The 16,682-nt window shown below is 48.3% G+C and overlaps 1 protein-coding gene across 1 annotated transcript in view; it reads right to left on the minus strand.

Moving 5' to 3' along the window:
- The window catches only part of ARHGEF9 (Cdc42 guanine nucleotide exchange factor 9), a 192,878-nt gene extending 189,526 nt beyond the window's left edge, over positions 1 to 3,352 (minus strand). The window contains exon 1 of the mRNA XM_075162513.1: positions 2,915 to 3,352. Coding sequence (XP_075018614.1) covers positions 2,915 to 3,322 — 408 coding nt within the window. The 5' untranslated portion in view covers positions 3,323 to 3,352. The remainder of the gene's footprint in view (positions 1 to 2,914) is intronic.
- Between the last annotated feature and the right edge of the window lie 13,330 nt (positions 3,353 to 16,682).

Below are 16,682 nucleotides of genomic sequence, written 5' to 3' on the forward strand. Positions count from 1 at the left end.
TTGAGAAGTCAGTGGTTTTCTATCTTTCTACAGCTACTCTTAAAATGCTGCTGCAATGCCATTTCCTTTACAGTATTAAGATCAATTCCTATTGAGCTGTTATTTGCCTATAACATCACTCAGCTGCTGCCCAAAGACATTAAAATTTTAAAAGGCAAGACTAGGAAAGCAACTGCTCTACACTGCTAGCACACTTGAAAACTGCCGAAGCGGTTGTTTACAGCAGCTGACCAAGCCAAGCCAACGTCCTGGCAGCACCTTCTCCCTACTTGTGGTTGAGCATCTCACTTGAAATACAAACCCTTCAATTAATGCAGAGCAGCCTGGAATGCAGGCAGGAGGGTCAACAACTGTCCTGGGGAACAGGTGCCAGCAAAGAGCTGGATTTAGCCCTAAAACAATAAGAGGCTCGAGTTTGCTGCTACTGTCATGCTCAGGCTGAAGTTATTCCTCTTGCATGTTTATTTTTGGTAAAACGTTTCCGAGTGCCACTCCCTGATGAGAGATAGGCAAGCAAATCCCTGGGGTATCTCAGGACATTTATTACTGGAGCTGCTGGCGGACTCTCTAGATCCATTCCTATCCAAGAGTATCCCTCCTTTAGCCACAATCTTGACTTCTCTGGGTTTGATGCTGCCACCGGATCACCGTGCATCGAGTTTCTGGGATGCAGAAGGTGTTTACAAACCAGGGCAGGCTGTATGCTTTCCCTTCCATCCCGCTGCTGCTTCTGCCTGGCGAGGCAGCAGGCCTTCCGTGAAGCCGGAAGCCACAGCAGTCTGGAGGTCGTACTGCTATCGCCACACTCGACGGGAACTCGGGGGAGGTTTCCTGTCCGGTTATCTCAAGCACCATATTTAAGTTTCTTGGTAATGTTTGTAAGCTGCAACAGCTGAGCTGGGGCTTACCACATCTCCTGTTCACACAGCTGACCTGGGAAATCGCTCAGATTTTGCCCTAAGAGCTCTGTGATTAGGCATGCAGCCATTGCCCTCAGCTAGCAGAGATGTGGCTGCTCTGGGAAAAAGAGTGCCAATACTTTCCTCTGCTTCACTCAATCCTTTCGTGCCTCAGTTATCTTGCTCCTGCCCAGAATACTTTCAGCTTGGTCCCTGTGAAGGGATATCAAACCACAGCCCTTTCATTCAAGCTCCTCCTAAAAACGTTTCTTCCAGGGACCACAAGAAGTGACTAACCACTATTCACCCCACTTCATAAGTGCCTGGAATTACACAGTGAGCTGTCTTTATTTTTTTGTATTACACAAAACGGAGCAGAAAAACAAATCCAGAAATAACTAACAATGGTACTGCCCATTTTAGCTGGGAGTCAGAAGTTCAGATTTTTTTCCCCCAGCATTTCTAATCTGCTGCCAATTTTCAAACACTTCCCCTCTTGGCTCAGAAGTTACAGTGACCCCTTTTCCAACAGGGAACAATGTCATCACCTCTGTAACATCTCTGGTCTCTCCAAGCCCAAGAGGAAAGGAGAAAGTTTCTTCACTAATTGACCCAATTTCCCTACCTGGCACCTGAAAAAAAAGTAATCATTTCAACCTCAGCTAATCAGCAGGGACCCAAAAGAAAAGAGCTGGGCTTCACACTGGGTCCTACCATGGTTTGTCCACAAACCTCTATCGATTCCACAACTGGCACAGAGCGACGTGAGCCTCAGTGGCTGCGCAGGGCACAAAACCACCTCTCCTGAGAGACACAAGGCTGGGGCATGCTGGCAAGTGAGCTGGCACAGCTGATAGGACTGCTACCGCTCACAGATTTCTGCTCCACACACAGATACGTGCGCAGGTGCTACAGCGATGGGCTGAGAGTTAATGGGGGGAGTCTATCGGCTTCAGGAGGCCTTTTCCCATCCTGTATCTGTGACTCCTTACCCATGGGACTTCTGAGGTTTCCTGGCATTAAGCTGGACAATACAGATTTGTAACACCCGGAACTTAGTCCAAAACGCAATGTCCACTTAAAGGTTTTGACAATTTTAAGGGCTTTGAAAGACTTGTTTATAACAAACAGGAATGCACTGCCATTAGAGCCACCACCATTGCCCACCTTTCACTTAGGGCTGGGTATTTAACATCCCAAAAGGCTATGTCATTTTGTGTAGAGAGAGATGCGAGGCAGCTGTGACCAGGTCCCTACTCAGCACGCAGTCACATTAGGAAGGCATTTTGCTCACATTATGCACCCAAGCCCTTAGCAAGGCTTTCTGCTACAGGCTCAGCACCAAACTATTGAGGCCACACAATTTCTGACAGGTTTGGAGCAGGGAGAGAGCTCATTTAGATCTGCCAGAGAAATGATCTGATGAGCTCTACAAGACCTGGGCCTTCTTTTTATTTTTTTCTGTTCTTGCACTGTATGCCAGGACTCTGGTATTCCAGATGCTGTGTTGTAACCAGCATCACCTAATAAACATCAGCGACCACAACCCCTACTGCTTTTTTAGGTAAGAAAACACAAGGGCCACAGTGCAATTGCTGAATGCCATTTGTCTACGGCACACTTCAGAACTCTAAATTTGTCGAAAGCACTCTTCTTACAAGTTTCTACTTCAAATGAACTAAATGCAGAGAGGAAAAAAATTAAAGATAGTGCCTAGAAATACATAAACTTCTGCTACGGCCCTCTTCTAGAGGCACTGATACAAACAAATGGCCAAAGGGTTGTAGGAGGAGCAGCTCTGGAGTTTTACGCTAATAGCTCAGGGATATGTCAGTTAACTGACTTCTCTCGGACTGATATAAAAGCTGTGTCTACTGCCACCATTCATACGACAGCCTACTTAACTGAAAATCCCAATGAGGAATATATAAAAATACTTTCAAGTGCAACCCATCTTCATAAGATGTAAAACAGTATGGTCTTATCGAAAACATTATAGTAAAAGTTACTCATACCTTTCCGTTTTTGAGCCGTCCGGAGGAGACAATTCTAGAGATGTGCACTTGGAACGGACGGCACTCGTCGTTACAGTTAAACGGTTCCCCTCCGTCAGTTACCTCCACAGAGTTTTGTTCCACAAATGCAGTGGTTCCGCGCTTTTTAATGCGGCAGTCAGTCTGCTCTAAAACCTGTCCTTTAACTGTTGCACATTTTAAAAAAGTCACTACAGAAAAGTCAACATCAGCAACTGGAGAACAGCCCAGGTCCACAGCATCCAGATTATTCACAGGAAGATCTTGAGAACGTGGCAGGTCCTTGCCCACGACCTGTGTCTTCTCTGGAGTACTGCCCAAGTCCTGAATCCCCAGCTCACCTCTAGACAAGTCTTGCAAAGACAGCTCAGGATTTCTCGAGTCCTGCATATCCAGTTCTGTCTTTGAAAGCTCCTGAGCCACTGCTGGAGACAGATCTGTGTCTTTAGCAAGCACTGGGGCACAGGCAACATCCTCCGTATCAAGTTTAGTCAGGGTTGTCTGTGGAAGGTGGATCAGAGCCTCAGTCACTGCAGAAAAGTCACCACCTGCAGCGGGAGAACAGCCCAGGTCCACAGCATCCAGATTATTCACAGGAAGACCTTGAGAACGTGGCAGGTCCTTGCCCACGACCTGTGTCTTCTCTGGAGTACTGCCCAAGTCCTGAATCCCCAGCTCACCTCTAGACAAGTCTTGCAAAGACAGCTCAGGATTTCTCGAGTCCTGCATATCCAGTTCTGTCTTTGAAAGCTCCTGAGCCACTGCTGGAGACAGATCTGTGTCTTTAGCAACCACTGGAGCACAAGCCACGTCCTCAGTATCAAGTTTAGTCAGGGTTGTCTGTGGAAGGTGGATCAGAGCCTCAGTCACTGCAGAAAAGTCACCACCTGCAGCGGGAGAACAGCCCAGGTCCACAGCATCCAGATTATTCACAGGAAGACCTTGAGAACGTGGCAGGTCCCTGCCCATAACCTGTGTCTTCTCTGGAGTACTGCCCGAATCCTGAATCTGTTTAGCCAGAGTCGTCTGTGGAAAGTCAATCAGATCCTCAGAGGAGCCTTTAGTATTTAGCTCAGTGAAAGAGTCATCTGCGAGCTCTGGCAGGTGGGAGATGGATGGTTCTGGCCCAAAGGGAGAAAGTGATGTTTCATTAAATCTATCATTCTCATTGCCCAGGGCAGAGGAGCCAATGTCTTGCGACACTTCTGTGGTTTTGCAATGCTGCACGGGCTCCTTCCCCACCAAACTCTCAAAGCTCAGATTGTCCCATGTACCTGAATCTGGGGACTGCAGACACACTCCCACCGCGCAGAAGGCCCTTGCACTCTCGTTCTCGATAACCAAGCCCTCCTTGTGGGAGGTAACATCCTGCCTCCAGCTTCGGAAACTCCGCTGAGGCCTTTTCTCATCAGGTGAAAATGCCCTTGAGGAGCCTCGCAGCCTCCGAGCTGCCTCGGCCACACTGGTGAAGAACCTCACAACACCCCCAAAGTGAGTGGCTTTGGTTGCACTGTTTGATTTTTTCCGCTGGCTGAGATTCTCCTCACATCTCGTATCAAAGTCAAAATAAGAAGAAGAATGATCAGTTATATTTTCTAAGTTCTGGAAATTGGTTTCAGCCCTTTGATCTGGAAACTTTGAATTATCTTTGCTAGTTAATGAAATTCCTTTCAGATAGCTCCAGACATCAGAGCTTCTTCCTCTTCTGCTCTCCTGTGGGAGCACAGTACACCTCTTTTGATTGTCCCCTTCTGTAATTGCAGGACTCTTAAAGTTTTCGAAATTCAAAGACTCGCTCTTTCTAGCTGGTATTCTATGGCAGTTACTATCATTATCTTCACTGTGTAATCTGACACTAATATCCCTGAGACATTTACTTTCATTGGCATCAATTTCAGGAATGCTGATATTCAGCTCTATGTCTTCAAAAGAAGAATCCAAATCATCAACGTACCCCGCATACGAGTGGCGGGAGGGCCTCCGACTGTCACCCAGTTTCTTAACCCTGTAGACAGCTCTTTGCCCGCTGGCATGATGGTCCTCCTCAGGGTCACAAGCAACCTGGACTCTGGATGCTCTCAAATCCACATCCTTAGGCATCCTGGGGGTTCTTCCCTTTTTTAACGGCCTTACCCTGTCCATGAAGGATGGTTTTTTTAATTCTGAGACCTCAGAGGTAACTCCCAGTAGGATCATGGACTGGGGTCGTCCTTTATTCGCAGAGAGTCCTTTCCTTCGTCTAACAAAATTCCAGATCCGGTTGCCCTTGGTCGTCTTCTTATACCTGGGTGCTTCCTCCCGTTCATTCGGGATTGCATCGCTGGAGGTGCAGTGCTCAGCACCACAGACCTCCAAGGCGTCAGTACTCCCTTCCTCCATGTTTGCTTGGAAAATCCTGTTTGCATATCCATTTGGAGCTATCACGGGACCAGTATGCCGGCAGCCCTCTATAACTTCCATCGCCCCGGCTTGCAAGCGGGTATCAGGTGTCACAGATGCATTGTCTTCAGATTGTTTTCTTCACAAGACTTAAGGAAAAAAGAACAAAGGAATGCAATTAGGAGCAGAAAGTTTTTTTAGAAGACACATTTGTTAAAGCATCACAGGTTAAATCTTATCCCAGTGGCAGTGGTGGTTTTGCCATTGATTTCAGTGAGGCTGAAATTTTGCTCCCAAACATATAAATTTTAAAGCAACTTAAATTTGATTTAAATGACTGAAGATTTAGTGACCGCAAATAAACTTCCTGCATTAATAAAGTTACCACAAGGTTTAAGCAGAATACCATAAATCACATCTTCGTTTTGCAAATCGCTAGGACACTAAATACGTCAGAGTACATGACAGAGAGGAAAAGAGGAAATTACAGTAAAGCGTCCCTGCGCATGTCACTGTCATCTTCACCAGCCCCCTCCGCCAGGAACCAGCAATGCACTCCCGACGAGTTCAGTCTCTTCAGGCAGGCATTCAAAGGAAAGTCAGGATGAGCCTTTTCCTGGAACCAAAGCAATTCTGAAAGACTACAGTATCTGAAAACTCATGGAATATCCAAGCCAGCTATGGCTTCCTACTATAGCTATGGCACCAGCGTGGGAATCACTAGAATTGGACTGCTAAATGAAAGCTGCTTGGCCACCACTCACCACTTCTCAGGAGGAAGAAGGAAGCAAGAGCAGGAACAAGAAGGGGTACAGCCCCAGAGACACGGGTTTGACAATGGAAAAACTCTCCCTTTTCCCCGGAGCAGAGGGAGAACAGGCAGTCACACTGCAGCGCTCCGACACAAAGGTATAAAGCTCACTCCCGCTCTCATCCATTTTATTCTTACTGCTCTATGAACAGTCTCCATATCTATAAAAAAACTCCATTACACCCAGTGTTTCTATTAAAACAAAGGTTATTAATGCAGCAGGTTATTAATGCCCTGGACACATCATGGGCAAGGAAAGGCTTGCCCTTGCATTCAGTCAAATAAGCCTCTGTTTCTACCTTGCCACCACGTCAATCTTCAATATGCGATAACCCCCGAGACCTCCACAGATGGCACCAAGGAACCAGAGCACAGCCAAGGTTGAAAACCTTAACAGAAACAACTACTATCCTGCTTTTTTGTGAACAGTCATCTGGCTTTTGCTACAGCCATGACACAGGGGTTGTGCCAAGCACTTTTGGCACCAACAGTACTTAGGGTAGCAAAAAATGAACGTTTGATACTGTGGTGGGTTGACGGTGCCCAGCTGCCAGATGTCCACCCCGTTGCGCCTATCACTCCCCCTCCCCAACAGGAGAGGCGGAAAAAGTAAGATGAAAAAGCTCATGGGTTGATATAAAGATATGAAGATCCCTTACCAATTACTGTCACAGGCAAAACAGACATGACTTGGGGAAAATTAACTTGATTTACTGCCAATTAAAATTGATTTGGATAACGAGAAATAAAGACAAAACTAACACAACACCTTACCCCCACCCACCCTCTTTTTCCCATGGCTCAACCTCCCTCCTTCACTCCCGATGGCTCTACCTCCTCCCCGAGGGGTGCAGGGGGACGGGGAATTGAGAGAGGTTTGGTCAGGACATAAGAGTTCCTCTCTGCCGCTCCCTCCTCCTCACGCTTTTCCCGTGCTCCTGCGCGGGGCCTCCACAGGCCGCCATTCCTGTCAGGGAACGTCCCCCTGCTCCAGCACCTCCTCCCCGCCATCTTCACTGACCTCGGGGTTCACAGCGCTGTTTCTCACTTTTTTTTTAATCCCCCCTCGCTCCTCTCTGGCGTTTTTGCCCTTTCTTAAACATGTTTCCAGAGAGGCGCTGCCAGCGTCGCAGACGGGCTCCGCTCTGGGCCGCGGTGCGGCCTCTGTGGAGCCGGCCATGCCGGGCACGGCGCAGCCCTGCCTCTCCTCACAGCGGCCCCCGGTGCCAACACCTCGCCAAATACACCCCATACAGTTACACAGCCTAACTGAATATTGCCAAATACACCCCATACAGTTACACAGCCTGACTGTATAGTGATTATCTTCCAGGCACGCCGCCTCGCTCTGCTTTGGCCATCTATTTACTCAGCCCGCTGCCTTTTGTACTCGCCACGATGGAGATTTTAAAAGAGAACCTCCTTCCCCAGGCAAAGGCCTGTTTTGGGGCCTCGGCACTGCCTGCCACCACTTAAACCCTCTAGCACAAATTCACGCAGGAGTTGTGTTGCTCTGGGTCCGTACGGAGACCACAGAAGCTTTTGTTCCCAAAAAAACAAGGGTTTAGCGGGACTGTTCCTCCATCTGGTGCTCGAGGAGGAGACCAGCTCCTCATTCCCCGGGCTGTCGCTCTGGGTCTGCGAGTTATTCACAGACATCCCTGCTGCAATTTAAGGAGTAACACATTTGAATGGATTTGAAGGAGTGAAGAAAAAAAAAAAAGAGCATTTGAGTAGTTTCAAGTTGTGCAGCCAACTGGCAACAAAAGACAAAAATCACAAAAGGTCCCTATTTTTTTTGTTTCCTCTTTCCAGTTTTATGTTTTATTGTTTTTGGCTGGGTGGGTCCTGCATGAGGAAAGAAGATTCAAAGGGAACAGGCTGGTCTGCGAAGTCTTTGAGGGATGCTAGCACAGAGGAGAGAGCGGCTGTTTCTCATGTGTCGGGCAAAAAAGCGCCTGTAACAGGAGACAGATCCTGCGCAGCCCTCCCCAGAGAAGCAGCACAACCCAGAAACGCAGGGCACAAGGGTGGCTTTAAAATTAAAAAAAAAGGTATTTAATTTTTTTAAAAGCAGCTTTAAACCAGACGCAAATTAGAGCTGCCACCAGGAAGCCAGACCCGAGCGCCCTAGGCAGGCGGGGGAGCAGTGCTTGGCGGCTCCTCTCAGCCTCCCCTTCCACCGCAGCCTCACCTGAACCTCTCCTAATCTTTGAAACCATCGTCCTTGCTTTGACAAAGCCCTCCCTGAGGGATAAATGGAACAGCAGGACACAGGCGTGGTGCTCAAAAGGCCCTTTGACCGGCTGCTAGCAAATACGCAGCGTGAGAAAAGCACCTTGTTGTTGTCTAATTCACACCAATTAAGCCTGCAGGACTGCACGCACTGGACTCACTGGCTAACCTTGGCAGGAGCCAACTCACAGCAGCGCAGCTTCCTTAGCGCCCGCGGTCCCAGCCCTGTCACCTGAACCAGATCCAGCCCGAGGACTGGCATTGCCTCACCCAGAGCAAAGCCTCCCAACACCGAGGTAAATTCTCTGCATTTGAACAAATTTCAGCCAGCTTCGCTCGGTCTTCCCCGAGCGGGTGCCAAAATCTGCTACGCTCCGTCAACTGATAGCGTCCACCACTGTGCAAACACACAGCAGCAGCATGCTTGTGGGAAACCCGTGCTTTAAATAAGCCAGACAGAGAAAAGGTGCCCTTATCAACCAAACCACACAGGCTCAGGGGCATTAAGGCCCATAATGATTAAAAAAAAATTGAGTATGGAGAACAACAGCCGCAAGAGTATCTGATGAACCATTGCTCATCTTTCTGGGGCGCAGGAGAAGCATTTTGAAGAAATGCTTTGAACACGTTTTTGAGATCACCTATTAGCCAGAAAACTGCAACAGTTAGTCAACCGTCTTTTTATTTTTCCCCTCCTTGGGCTGCAGGCGCAGTTGCAGATGTCAAGTCGTAGCAAGTTATCACCTAGCAGCTAAGTTGCCACTACCATCTCTGTGTGCCGGACTTCGCCCACAGAAGACATAAGGTAATGCTATTACCTTACACCTCTTCCACTACCCCCTGAATTACCTCGAGCCCAAAGAGGGGCTCAGCCCGGTGGCTGTGGCTGGTGTGTTTGGTCTACAAAACACACATCATCTCGCCTGGTGAGGAAAACGGTTTCATAAGCCACAGCTATCAATCAAACACTGAAAACTGCTCCAACTCACAGGAGCTACGCGGGTCCCTACCCTGCCCTCTGCACAAGACCCGGGCGTTCTTCTCGCCACGCAAGCAGCCGCCCTTCATTCTGAAAATTCACTTTCCTTTTCCAGGTCACTGGAAAAGTAAGTTAGGATTGCACAAAATCCCAAGCAAATGGCACCAGGTGTGTTACACAAACATCTATATCTATGGCCACGATTCCCCCTCCAAATTCTTTCCATTTTTTTTGCATTACCCAAATCTTTAAGAAAGAACTAGGTACTCTGTATCTCATTCATGATTGCATAACATTTCCTTGGCACAAGGCTCTTCTTGCATGATACAGGTGGGAGTAATAGCAACCTTGCTCCTTTTAAGTGTGATTTAGCAGACGGATACAAGAGCAGAAATAACACCGCAGGCCCAGGTAACACCCGCTGAAGTTAACAGTTCTCGTAGACTTGAAGGACACCGAATCCGGCCCAAGCAACCAGGGCTGTCACAAGGCACCATTCAGGGACTGACACTTTTCTTGGGCAATCTTCTTCTTCTGCGCTGCCCCTTAGTAAATTTACAGGAGTTATCCCCAGCCATAGCAAAATAAGGGTGTCCACGTGCCTACCAAAGGCAACAGGGTAGCGAGACCAGCTAGCAAGGGAGCATCAATTAGCAAAGGTCTGATCCAGGCTGAGCTGAGTTTTCTCAAGAGATCCCAGTAATGGAAAGAAACTGCTCATTTAACACTGCGCAGTTCAGGCTGTTTGCAAGGCTGGCAGCACACAATTCCTGAAATCTACTTCAGATCACTGCAGTTTTTGGGCAGCTAGCAGAAGTTTTTTTGTTTTTTTGTTTTTTTTTTTTAAATATTTAGTGCTGTAAAGCTGTCCCCTACCTAGAAAAAACACCAAAAATGCAGGACAGTTGGGATCTCTGTCAGTAAAGGGGACCTACAACGGGGTTTCAGGCTTTAATATTTTGGAAGGACTCTCTCAGCCATAACAACATTAAAACTCAACTGAACCACAACCTCTCCGAGGAAAATGTAAGGGAACACAGCAGATGTTGGGGGAAACATCTTTGCACTGGATTAATTTCACCCGCACTCGGACCCGGCGCACGACTGTAAATCCGAGCTTGTGTTCCGCTGCCTCGGCATCAGGCCTCTGAGCAGGAGGCAATTTCATTTAGCAGAGCAGACGGGTAAGGGAGCGCTCGAGCCTCCACCCAGGCAGGCAGCGAGGTCGGGGAGACGCCGTGTCCCAACCCAGCGCAGCTCCCCGCTGCCACCGGCCGCTCCGTCACTGTAGCTGGAGGTTTGCTCGCCTGCCCTTGCACCAAGGGGAGCATTTATGGGTGCGAGCAGAGCTAGATGGGGAAACAACCAAACAGAAGATAGGTTGACTTTGGTTTGCACTCAAAGAGCCCCAGGAACACGCAAGCCACGTGGCAGGAGGAAAGGGCTTCGGTGGGCAGAACTACCTCCTTCCCAGTGTACTGGGTCTGGCTGGGATGGAGTGAATTCTCTTCACAGCAGCTTGTATGGTGCTGTGTTTTCAATTTGTGACCAAAACAGTGCTTGATCCCTTTTTTGCTGCACAATAAACTCCACAAATTGTTAATGACTGTTTTCAGTTTTTGTTGTTTGCTGTGCTGTCTATCACTTTGTTTTGCTTTGACTGGGAGAGCTATGAAAAAGCACTGGCCTTAAGCCTATTTAGTATTTGGGGCCTACCTTGCTGCTGTCCCAGTGCTCTGAGAACCATCTCATGGAGAAAATCAACAATTACCCCCTTTTCTCCCGAGACATGCTTTGTGGAGAGAGGAAAGAATGGCACCTACCCCTTCCTCTCCTCCAGGACAGGTCTTTATAGCCTTGTTGTAATGGCCTTTCAGCTCCTTGCATATCCTTGTGTAATCAGGCTGTTTGTACCGGTGCGTGCGTGAGCCTGATTTTGATGATTGTTTGTACGGTTAAACAACTAATTGGGAATGCCACACGGGAACATGCTCCAAGGCGATCGATCTCTGGGTGGAAGGATGTACATCCCAATAGATGCGCTCAATAAGATAACACCCACGTCCCCACCAGTCAACAAAAGGAAGCCCAGGCATCCCTAGGCGTTGTGGGATTCTGGAGAATGCATATTCCAGCTTACAGTCAACTTGTAAATCTCCTCTATCAAGTGATCCGAAAGAAGAACTACTTCAACTGGGGCCTCTAGGAGCAACAAGCCTTTGAAGAGATCAAAGAGGAAATTGGTGGTGCGGTAGCCCTTGGGCCAGTCCGGACAGGATCACACGTGAGAAATGCGCTCTCCACCGCAGAGCCTCTGGCAGAAACCACCTGGAGAGACCCCAGGGCGACCTCGAGGGTTTTGGAGCCGGGGGCATAGAGGGCCTGAGGCTCACTACACCCCGACTGCAAAGGAGATACTAGCAGCACACAAAGGGGTTCAAGGCACGTTAAAAATAGTTGGTACAAACGCCCAGCTCCTCTAGGCACCGTGACTACCTGTGCTGCGCTGGATGTTGGAAGGACGGGATCTGCTCTTGCTGCGGAGCAACGACTCGAGACACCCCTCCGAGGCTCTCCATCTCCCTCTCTCACCTTTCAGCAGCGCTAAATTTGCTTCGAAACCCACTGGCCGCCCCCCGCGTCGCCCAGCGCTGCCGATCTGCACTGAAGGCCTGGGGACGGCACAGCGAAGGCGCCGGCAGCCTTGCAAGGCGGCAGCCGGAGCTGGAATGCACCGAGGGCCCCCGGGGACACGATCTTCCACTCGGCTCTTCCTCTGCGGGATACAAAACAACAAACAAGAAGGAGCCTTTGGCCATTGTTTTTCGGTGAAGGGGGGTGACGGGGAGAGGGCACGCGGCACAGCCTGCCAGAAGGCATGGCTGAGCTAAGGAAGTCCTGCCTGGGCTTCGGTGTATCCGCTCCTTTCCAGGAGGGGCGGGGGGAGGCAGGAAGGAGAGAAAATAGAGAACAAATGATCATATAACCCTTGAGAGAAACCTGTCTGCTCTCGGAGAGCGTATTTAGCCCAAGCATGCAGCGCCTCTTGCTATACAAAAGAAAAAGAGGAAAGAAAACCCCGCCAGTTCTTCCGTTACCATGTTCTACCACCGAAAAAAAATGGGAGGAAACAGATGTTAAGCTCTCCAGCACCAGGAAATTATCTCTTTCATGAGGGTACAGTTACTTCAGTGTATTTAGGTCAAATAAATAGGGAGAGAATCGTGACTTCTCCCCCTTTCTGTTTATGTCTCCGCAGACATTTCAGCCTCTCTCGGTGCCGCTCTGAAGGACCAGATGATGCAGGCAGGGCCAGCCACACTCGAGCAGATCCCCGCACAGCAGATCCCCGCCAGCAGATCCCCAGCTCACAGCTGCCCGCACCACGAATCGCTGCAGCCCCTACAAAAATTCAGCATCTCTTGTTTACAGGACAAGAAGGACAGTTTGCTGCTGAGCTTCGGCCAGGCATGGCAGTACTGCAGCTTGCATATTAATTTTTTTATAGAGAGGTGGAAGGAGCATGGAGAAGATGCTCACTTGGGTGAAACATCTGCAAAAGGGATCTCCAGGCCATTAGCAAGCGCAGTTACGGCTTTCCGGTGCTGGGCTCCCTGAGGAGCGCTGAGCAAGTGCCCATAGGAAGCGACCATAGAATTTAACCAGCATTTTACATGCTCTGCAAAATAAGTTACACAGGAAGTTAAACCCCCTCATTAGGAGCAGGAGGCAGACAGGAGAGCGGTTTGAATCCCTTTCCAGTTGGGAGTGGACAGACCTTACTGAAACACTGAGTTTTCAGAGGCAGAAGGGAATCTGCAGCAATGGTCTCACTCCATCACTGAGGGCAACCTACCAGACAAGCTAACCCTAGGCAAACACCCCGCTTTCCCTGTGGCAGCATGCATCTGCCCCGCACGGTTTTCACTGGTTTAAGCCAAAGCTTTTACAGTACTGGAACTGTGTTTGTGTTTCTGTTAAATCAATATTCACCGGGCAGACGGATGGATGCACAGACAGACAGCTCCATCCCTGTATTCACAGGGACGGAACTCAAAACTTCGGTTTGAGTAAATCAGTTCACTCGTGTATAATTTAAACATTACTTCCTTCCCATTTCAGGAAGCTTTAGAGTTTGTGCGATGGCTAAACACAATGAAGTTAGAGCAGGAGACTCATTTTGCCTGCGGCCGAGGGAGAGACAGAGTTGCTCAACTGCATCTGTCAGATAAACTGGACTTGTGCTGGTGCTGCCAGGGGAGGAACCAGCTCACCACAAACACAAACAGCTCCACGCTTGGGGCTTGGTGGGCCTGATGAAACGGTGTGACAGTGCAGAGAGGTGCCAGGCAGCTTACCAGGGTACCAGCACTTGGCTCTGCATCACGCTGAGCCCTAAAAGCTTCCACCAAGCTAGCAACGGCTTTGCATCTGCAGTGCCTGCACAGAAAAGTGGAGAGAGCCATCATCTAACTCCTCATGCAAAGCTGAGCGGGAGAAACTCGAGAAGAAAACACAGAGTTATGAAAGCCCACATTCATTGGAATCAAAAGATGAAGGTGTAACAGATTAGTTCCTACTGAAGCTGAATTTCAGAGCAAGGCTCTGCACAGAGGCTTTGGCATTGTACCTGTTGCTATATGTTTCTCCAGACTCGCACGGCTGACCCATGAATTGCAGATGAGAATACACCCTTTGCCATTTAACCGGCATTGTGTTTGCGGTAGCATTATCCCTTGCATGCTCCTTCACATTTTCATAAACCCTTTTTTGCAATTCTAAATTCTTTTGCTATACAGAAAATAAAATTAAGGCGAGTACCAAATAGATCCAAAAGGATACTTTTGCTATTGTCACCCAGGATGCATAGGGACCGACAACAAAATAAAGGGGCCTGAAAAAGTAGTCATCTTCCAGAACAAGGTTATGTTTTGATGCACAATAGCTGTTTCTCCAAACTTCTCACGTATTTGGCACCGACTGTTGCCATTATAATATAGAAATATCTGCTGTTACATGTAGATTATTTAAGCTGTTCAGTAGTCAGTTGAAAGTAGTTAATTATATATAAGAACGTTTAATTACTATCCAGTAGCAGATTAGCTACTCTAATACCACAGTGATGAGCTGAAACGCAACAGTACAGGCAGATTCAGGGGTCTACACCTATACACGCCCCATTAATGTCAGTGGAACAACATCAAGCCGCTGGCTGCCATCCTTCGTGAGGATGCTGGGAGGCAACGACTTCATGATGCTTGTGACATTACTTTGCATTCCCAATTAGTCGATTTAGTAGAGATGCCTCAGGAACTTTACAGCTATGACATTCCTCTGCAATGAACCCCTTAAAAATCCCTTCCTTCTCCAAAAATCCTTAAGTAAAAAAGCATGGCTGCCCGTAGTCTGAACATAAGAACAGAAATCAGCATTTAATTGTTTATATCTTGAGACAAAGATAGCGTCTAAATAATTGTCTATTGTATCCCAGAGACAGTACAGGAAAGCTCTTCCCCTAGCAGGGAGCCTACAGGTCACACATGCTTCTGCCATAACATTTGCTATAAATAATCTTTGGTTGAGCAAAGGTTTGTGCTAGTTACAAAGCAGAGTAAGGCAGGCACTGTGCTCCTATCGGTTTCAGCCATTAGCTTTCCCCAGAGAGTGCATATCCTACCCTATTGTTCCTGCTCAAATGTTTGAAAGAATTATTTTTTCCTTGCTTCTTTTGTTTGGGGAGTTTATTTATATTTCCTCTTTGACATGGAATTATTACTAGAAAAAATAAGTGCCATCTTACAAGGCAGCTCACCAATGCCAATATTGAAATTAGGGGCCGAGGGTCACACTTGTAGATATATTGCCATAGTTACAGACCTTGCAATCTGTGTTTTGTGTTAATGTATGTTCACCGCATTCAGCTCAGGATCAGAAACAAAGAGCTGAGTGCCAACGACGGCCCCAAATTCACATGCAAAGATTGGGAGCCCATGCAGCAACCGGTTCTGCTCAAACGTTTCCAAGAATTATTTCAGCATATTACTCAGCAACTCCCTTACACTGCCCTGGCGATGTCAAAGGGCGTCTGCGTGTACTTAACTGGCTCCCTCCAAGCCCTATTTCTATCTCCAGACAGATATCAAGTGACCTATTCTTTTTAGGCAGCTATATGGGTGGGATTTCCCCTGTACTTCTTTCCCCCATGCCCTTTTTCCTTACAGCAGCTGGAAGAGGAACCATCACTTCTTTCAGATTTCTCCATCAAACAGGCCAAACACATCGCGGTGTCAAGGGAGGGAAATGGCAAGGCAACGATGCAGGCTGGAGGGCTGCTCCCACCTCTCACGAACAGGCTGCCAGGAACAAACCTGCCGCACAGCCTTGCTTTATAGCACAGCAAACGACCAACACCTCCCTTGGACACAAACACAAATAGGACTGAACAGTCGGTTGCTGGTTTGCTCTCAATTCCCCAAGCACCACGTTATAGAAAACCTAATTCATTAAGCAAAGCCTTTTGACCAAAAGGTGAGGTATAGCCTTACCGTGCTCTGAAATTGGTGGCAATTCTCAGACTGGAGCCCAGTGTACACGTCTTTACCTTCAACAGCGAACGATTGCTTTAGGAGTCTTCTGCACTGCTTTTGAGTAAAATCAACCCAATTTCTGGGTATTTGGAGGTCGGATGTTCCAAACAGGCCAAAGACACCTGCTGGGCATTTGGCCACTGTCGCACTCCGGGATATCCAACCTGGGAGGCAGGTGGCCTTGCACAAAATTGCTTTCAGAGATGTGCAAAACCTAATCTTGTGTTTCTAGAGAAGCACCATGACTGCTAGGTGCCCAGCCCGCTCTCTGGCTGGGCCTTTTCACCCCAGAGAGGCACAGAGCTTTTAGGGGTCTGACACCCACCTTAGCCTTACTTTTCTCTCACAAGGTGGGCGTACCATCAAATCCAGGCATGCCCACCTCATGCCCAAACACTCAAAAGTCACAAGGTGCCTCCTAGACATCCAGACGCCTTTCTCCTACCTCCCCCCCTCAATAGCAACAATGAAAAATAATCCGTATTTGCATCCAGAGCCATTACACACTGGCTGTGACACACGGTTAGTCCAGGCTGCCGCACACGGTGGTGGCTTTGCAGGAATTATCAGTGGGTGGGTGATGTTTGGAGCCCAGTTTTGGTGGCAATGCTGCCATTGCTGTAGGTGTTATCCTGCATTTCTGCAGTCCAGCTCGGCCAGAGCTGGTCCCCCCATGCACATCTTACAACCCAAGACTTCAAAACCTTAGTTTGTCGATGCAAGCCTGCCCTGCCGACCCGATACGGATACTAAACCAAA

This window comes from Calonectris borealis, chromosome 13, assembly GCF_964195595.1.
Source record: "Calonectris borealis chromosome 13, bCalBor7.hap1.2, whole genome shotgun sequence".
NCBI lineage: Eukaryota > Metazoa > Chordata > Aves > Procellariiformes > Procellariidae > Calonectris > Calonectris borealis.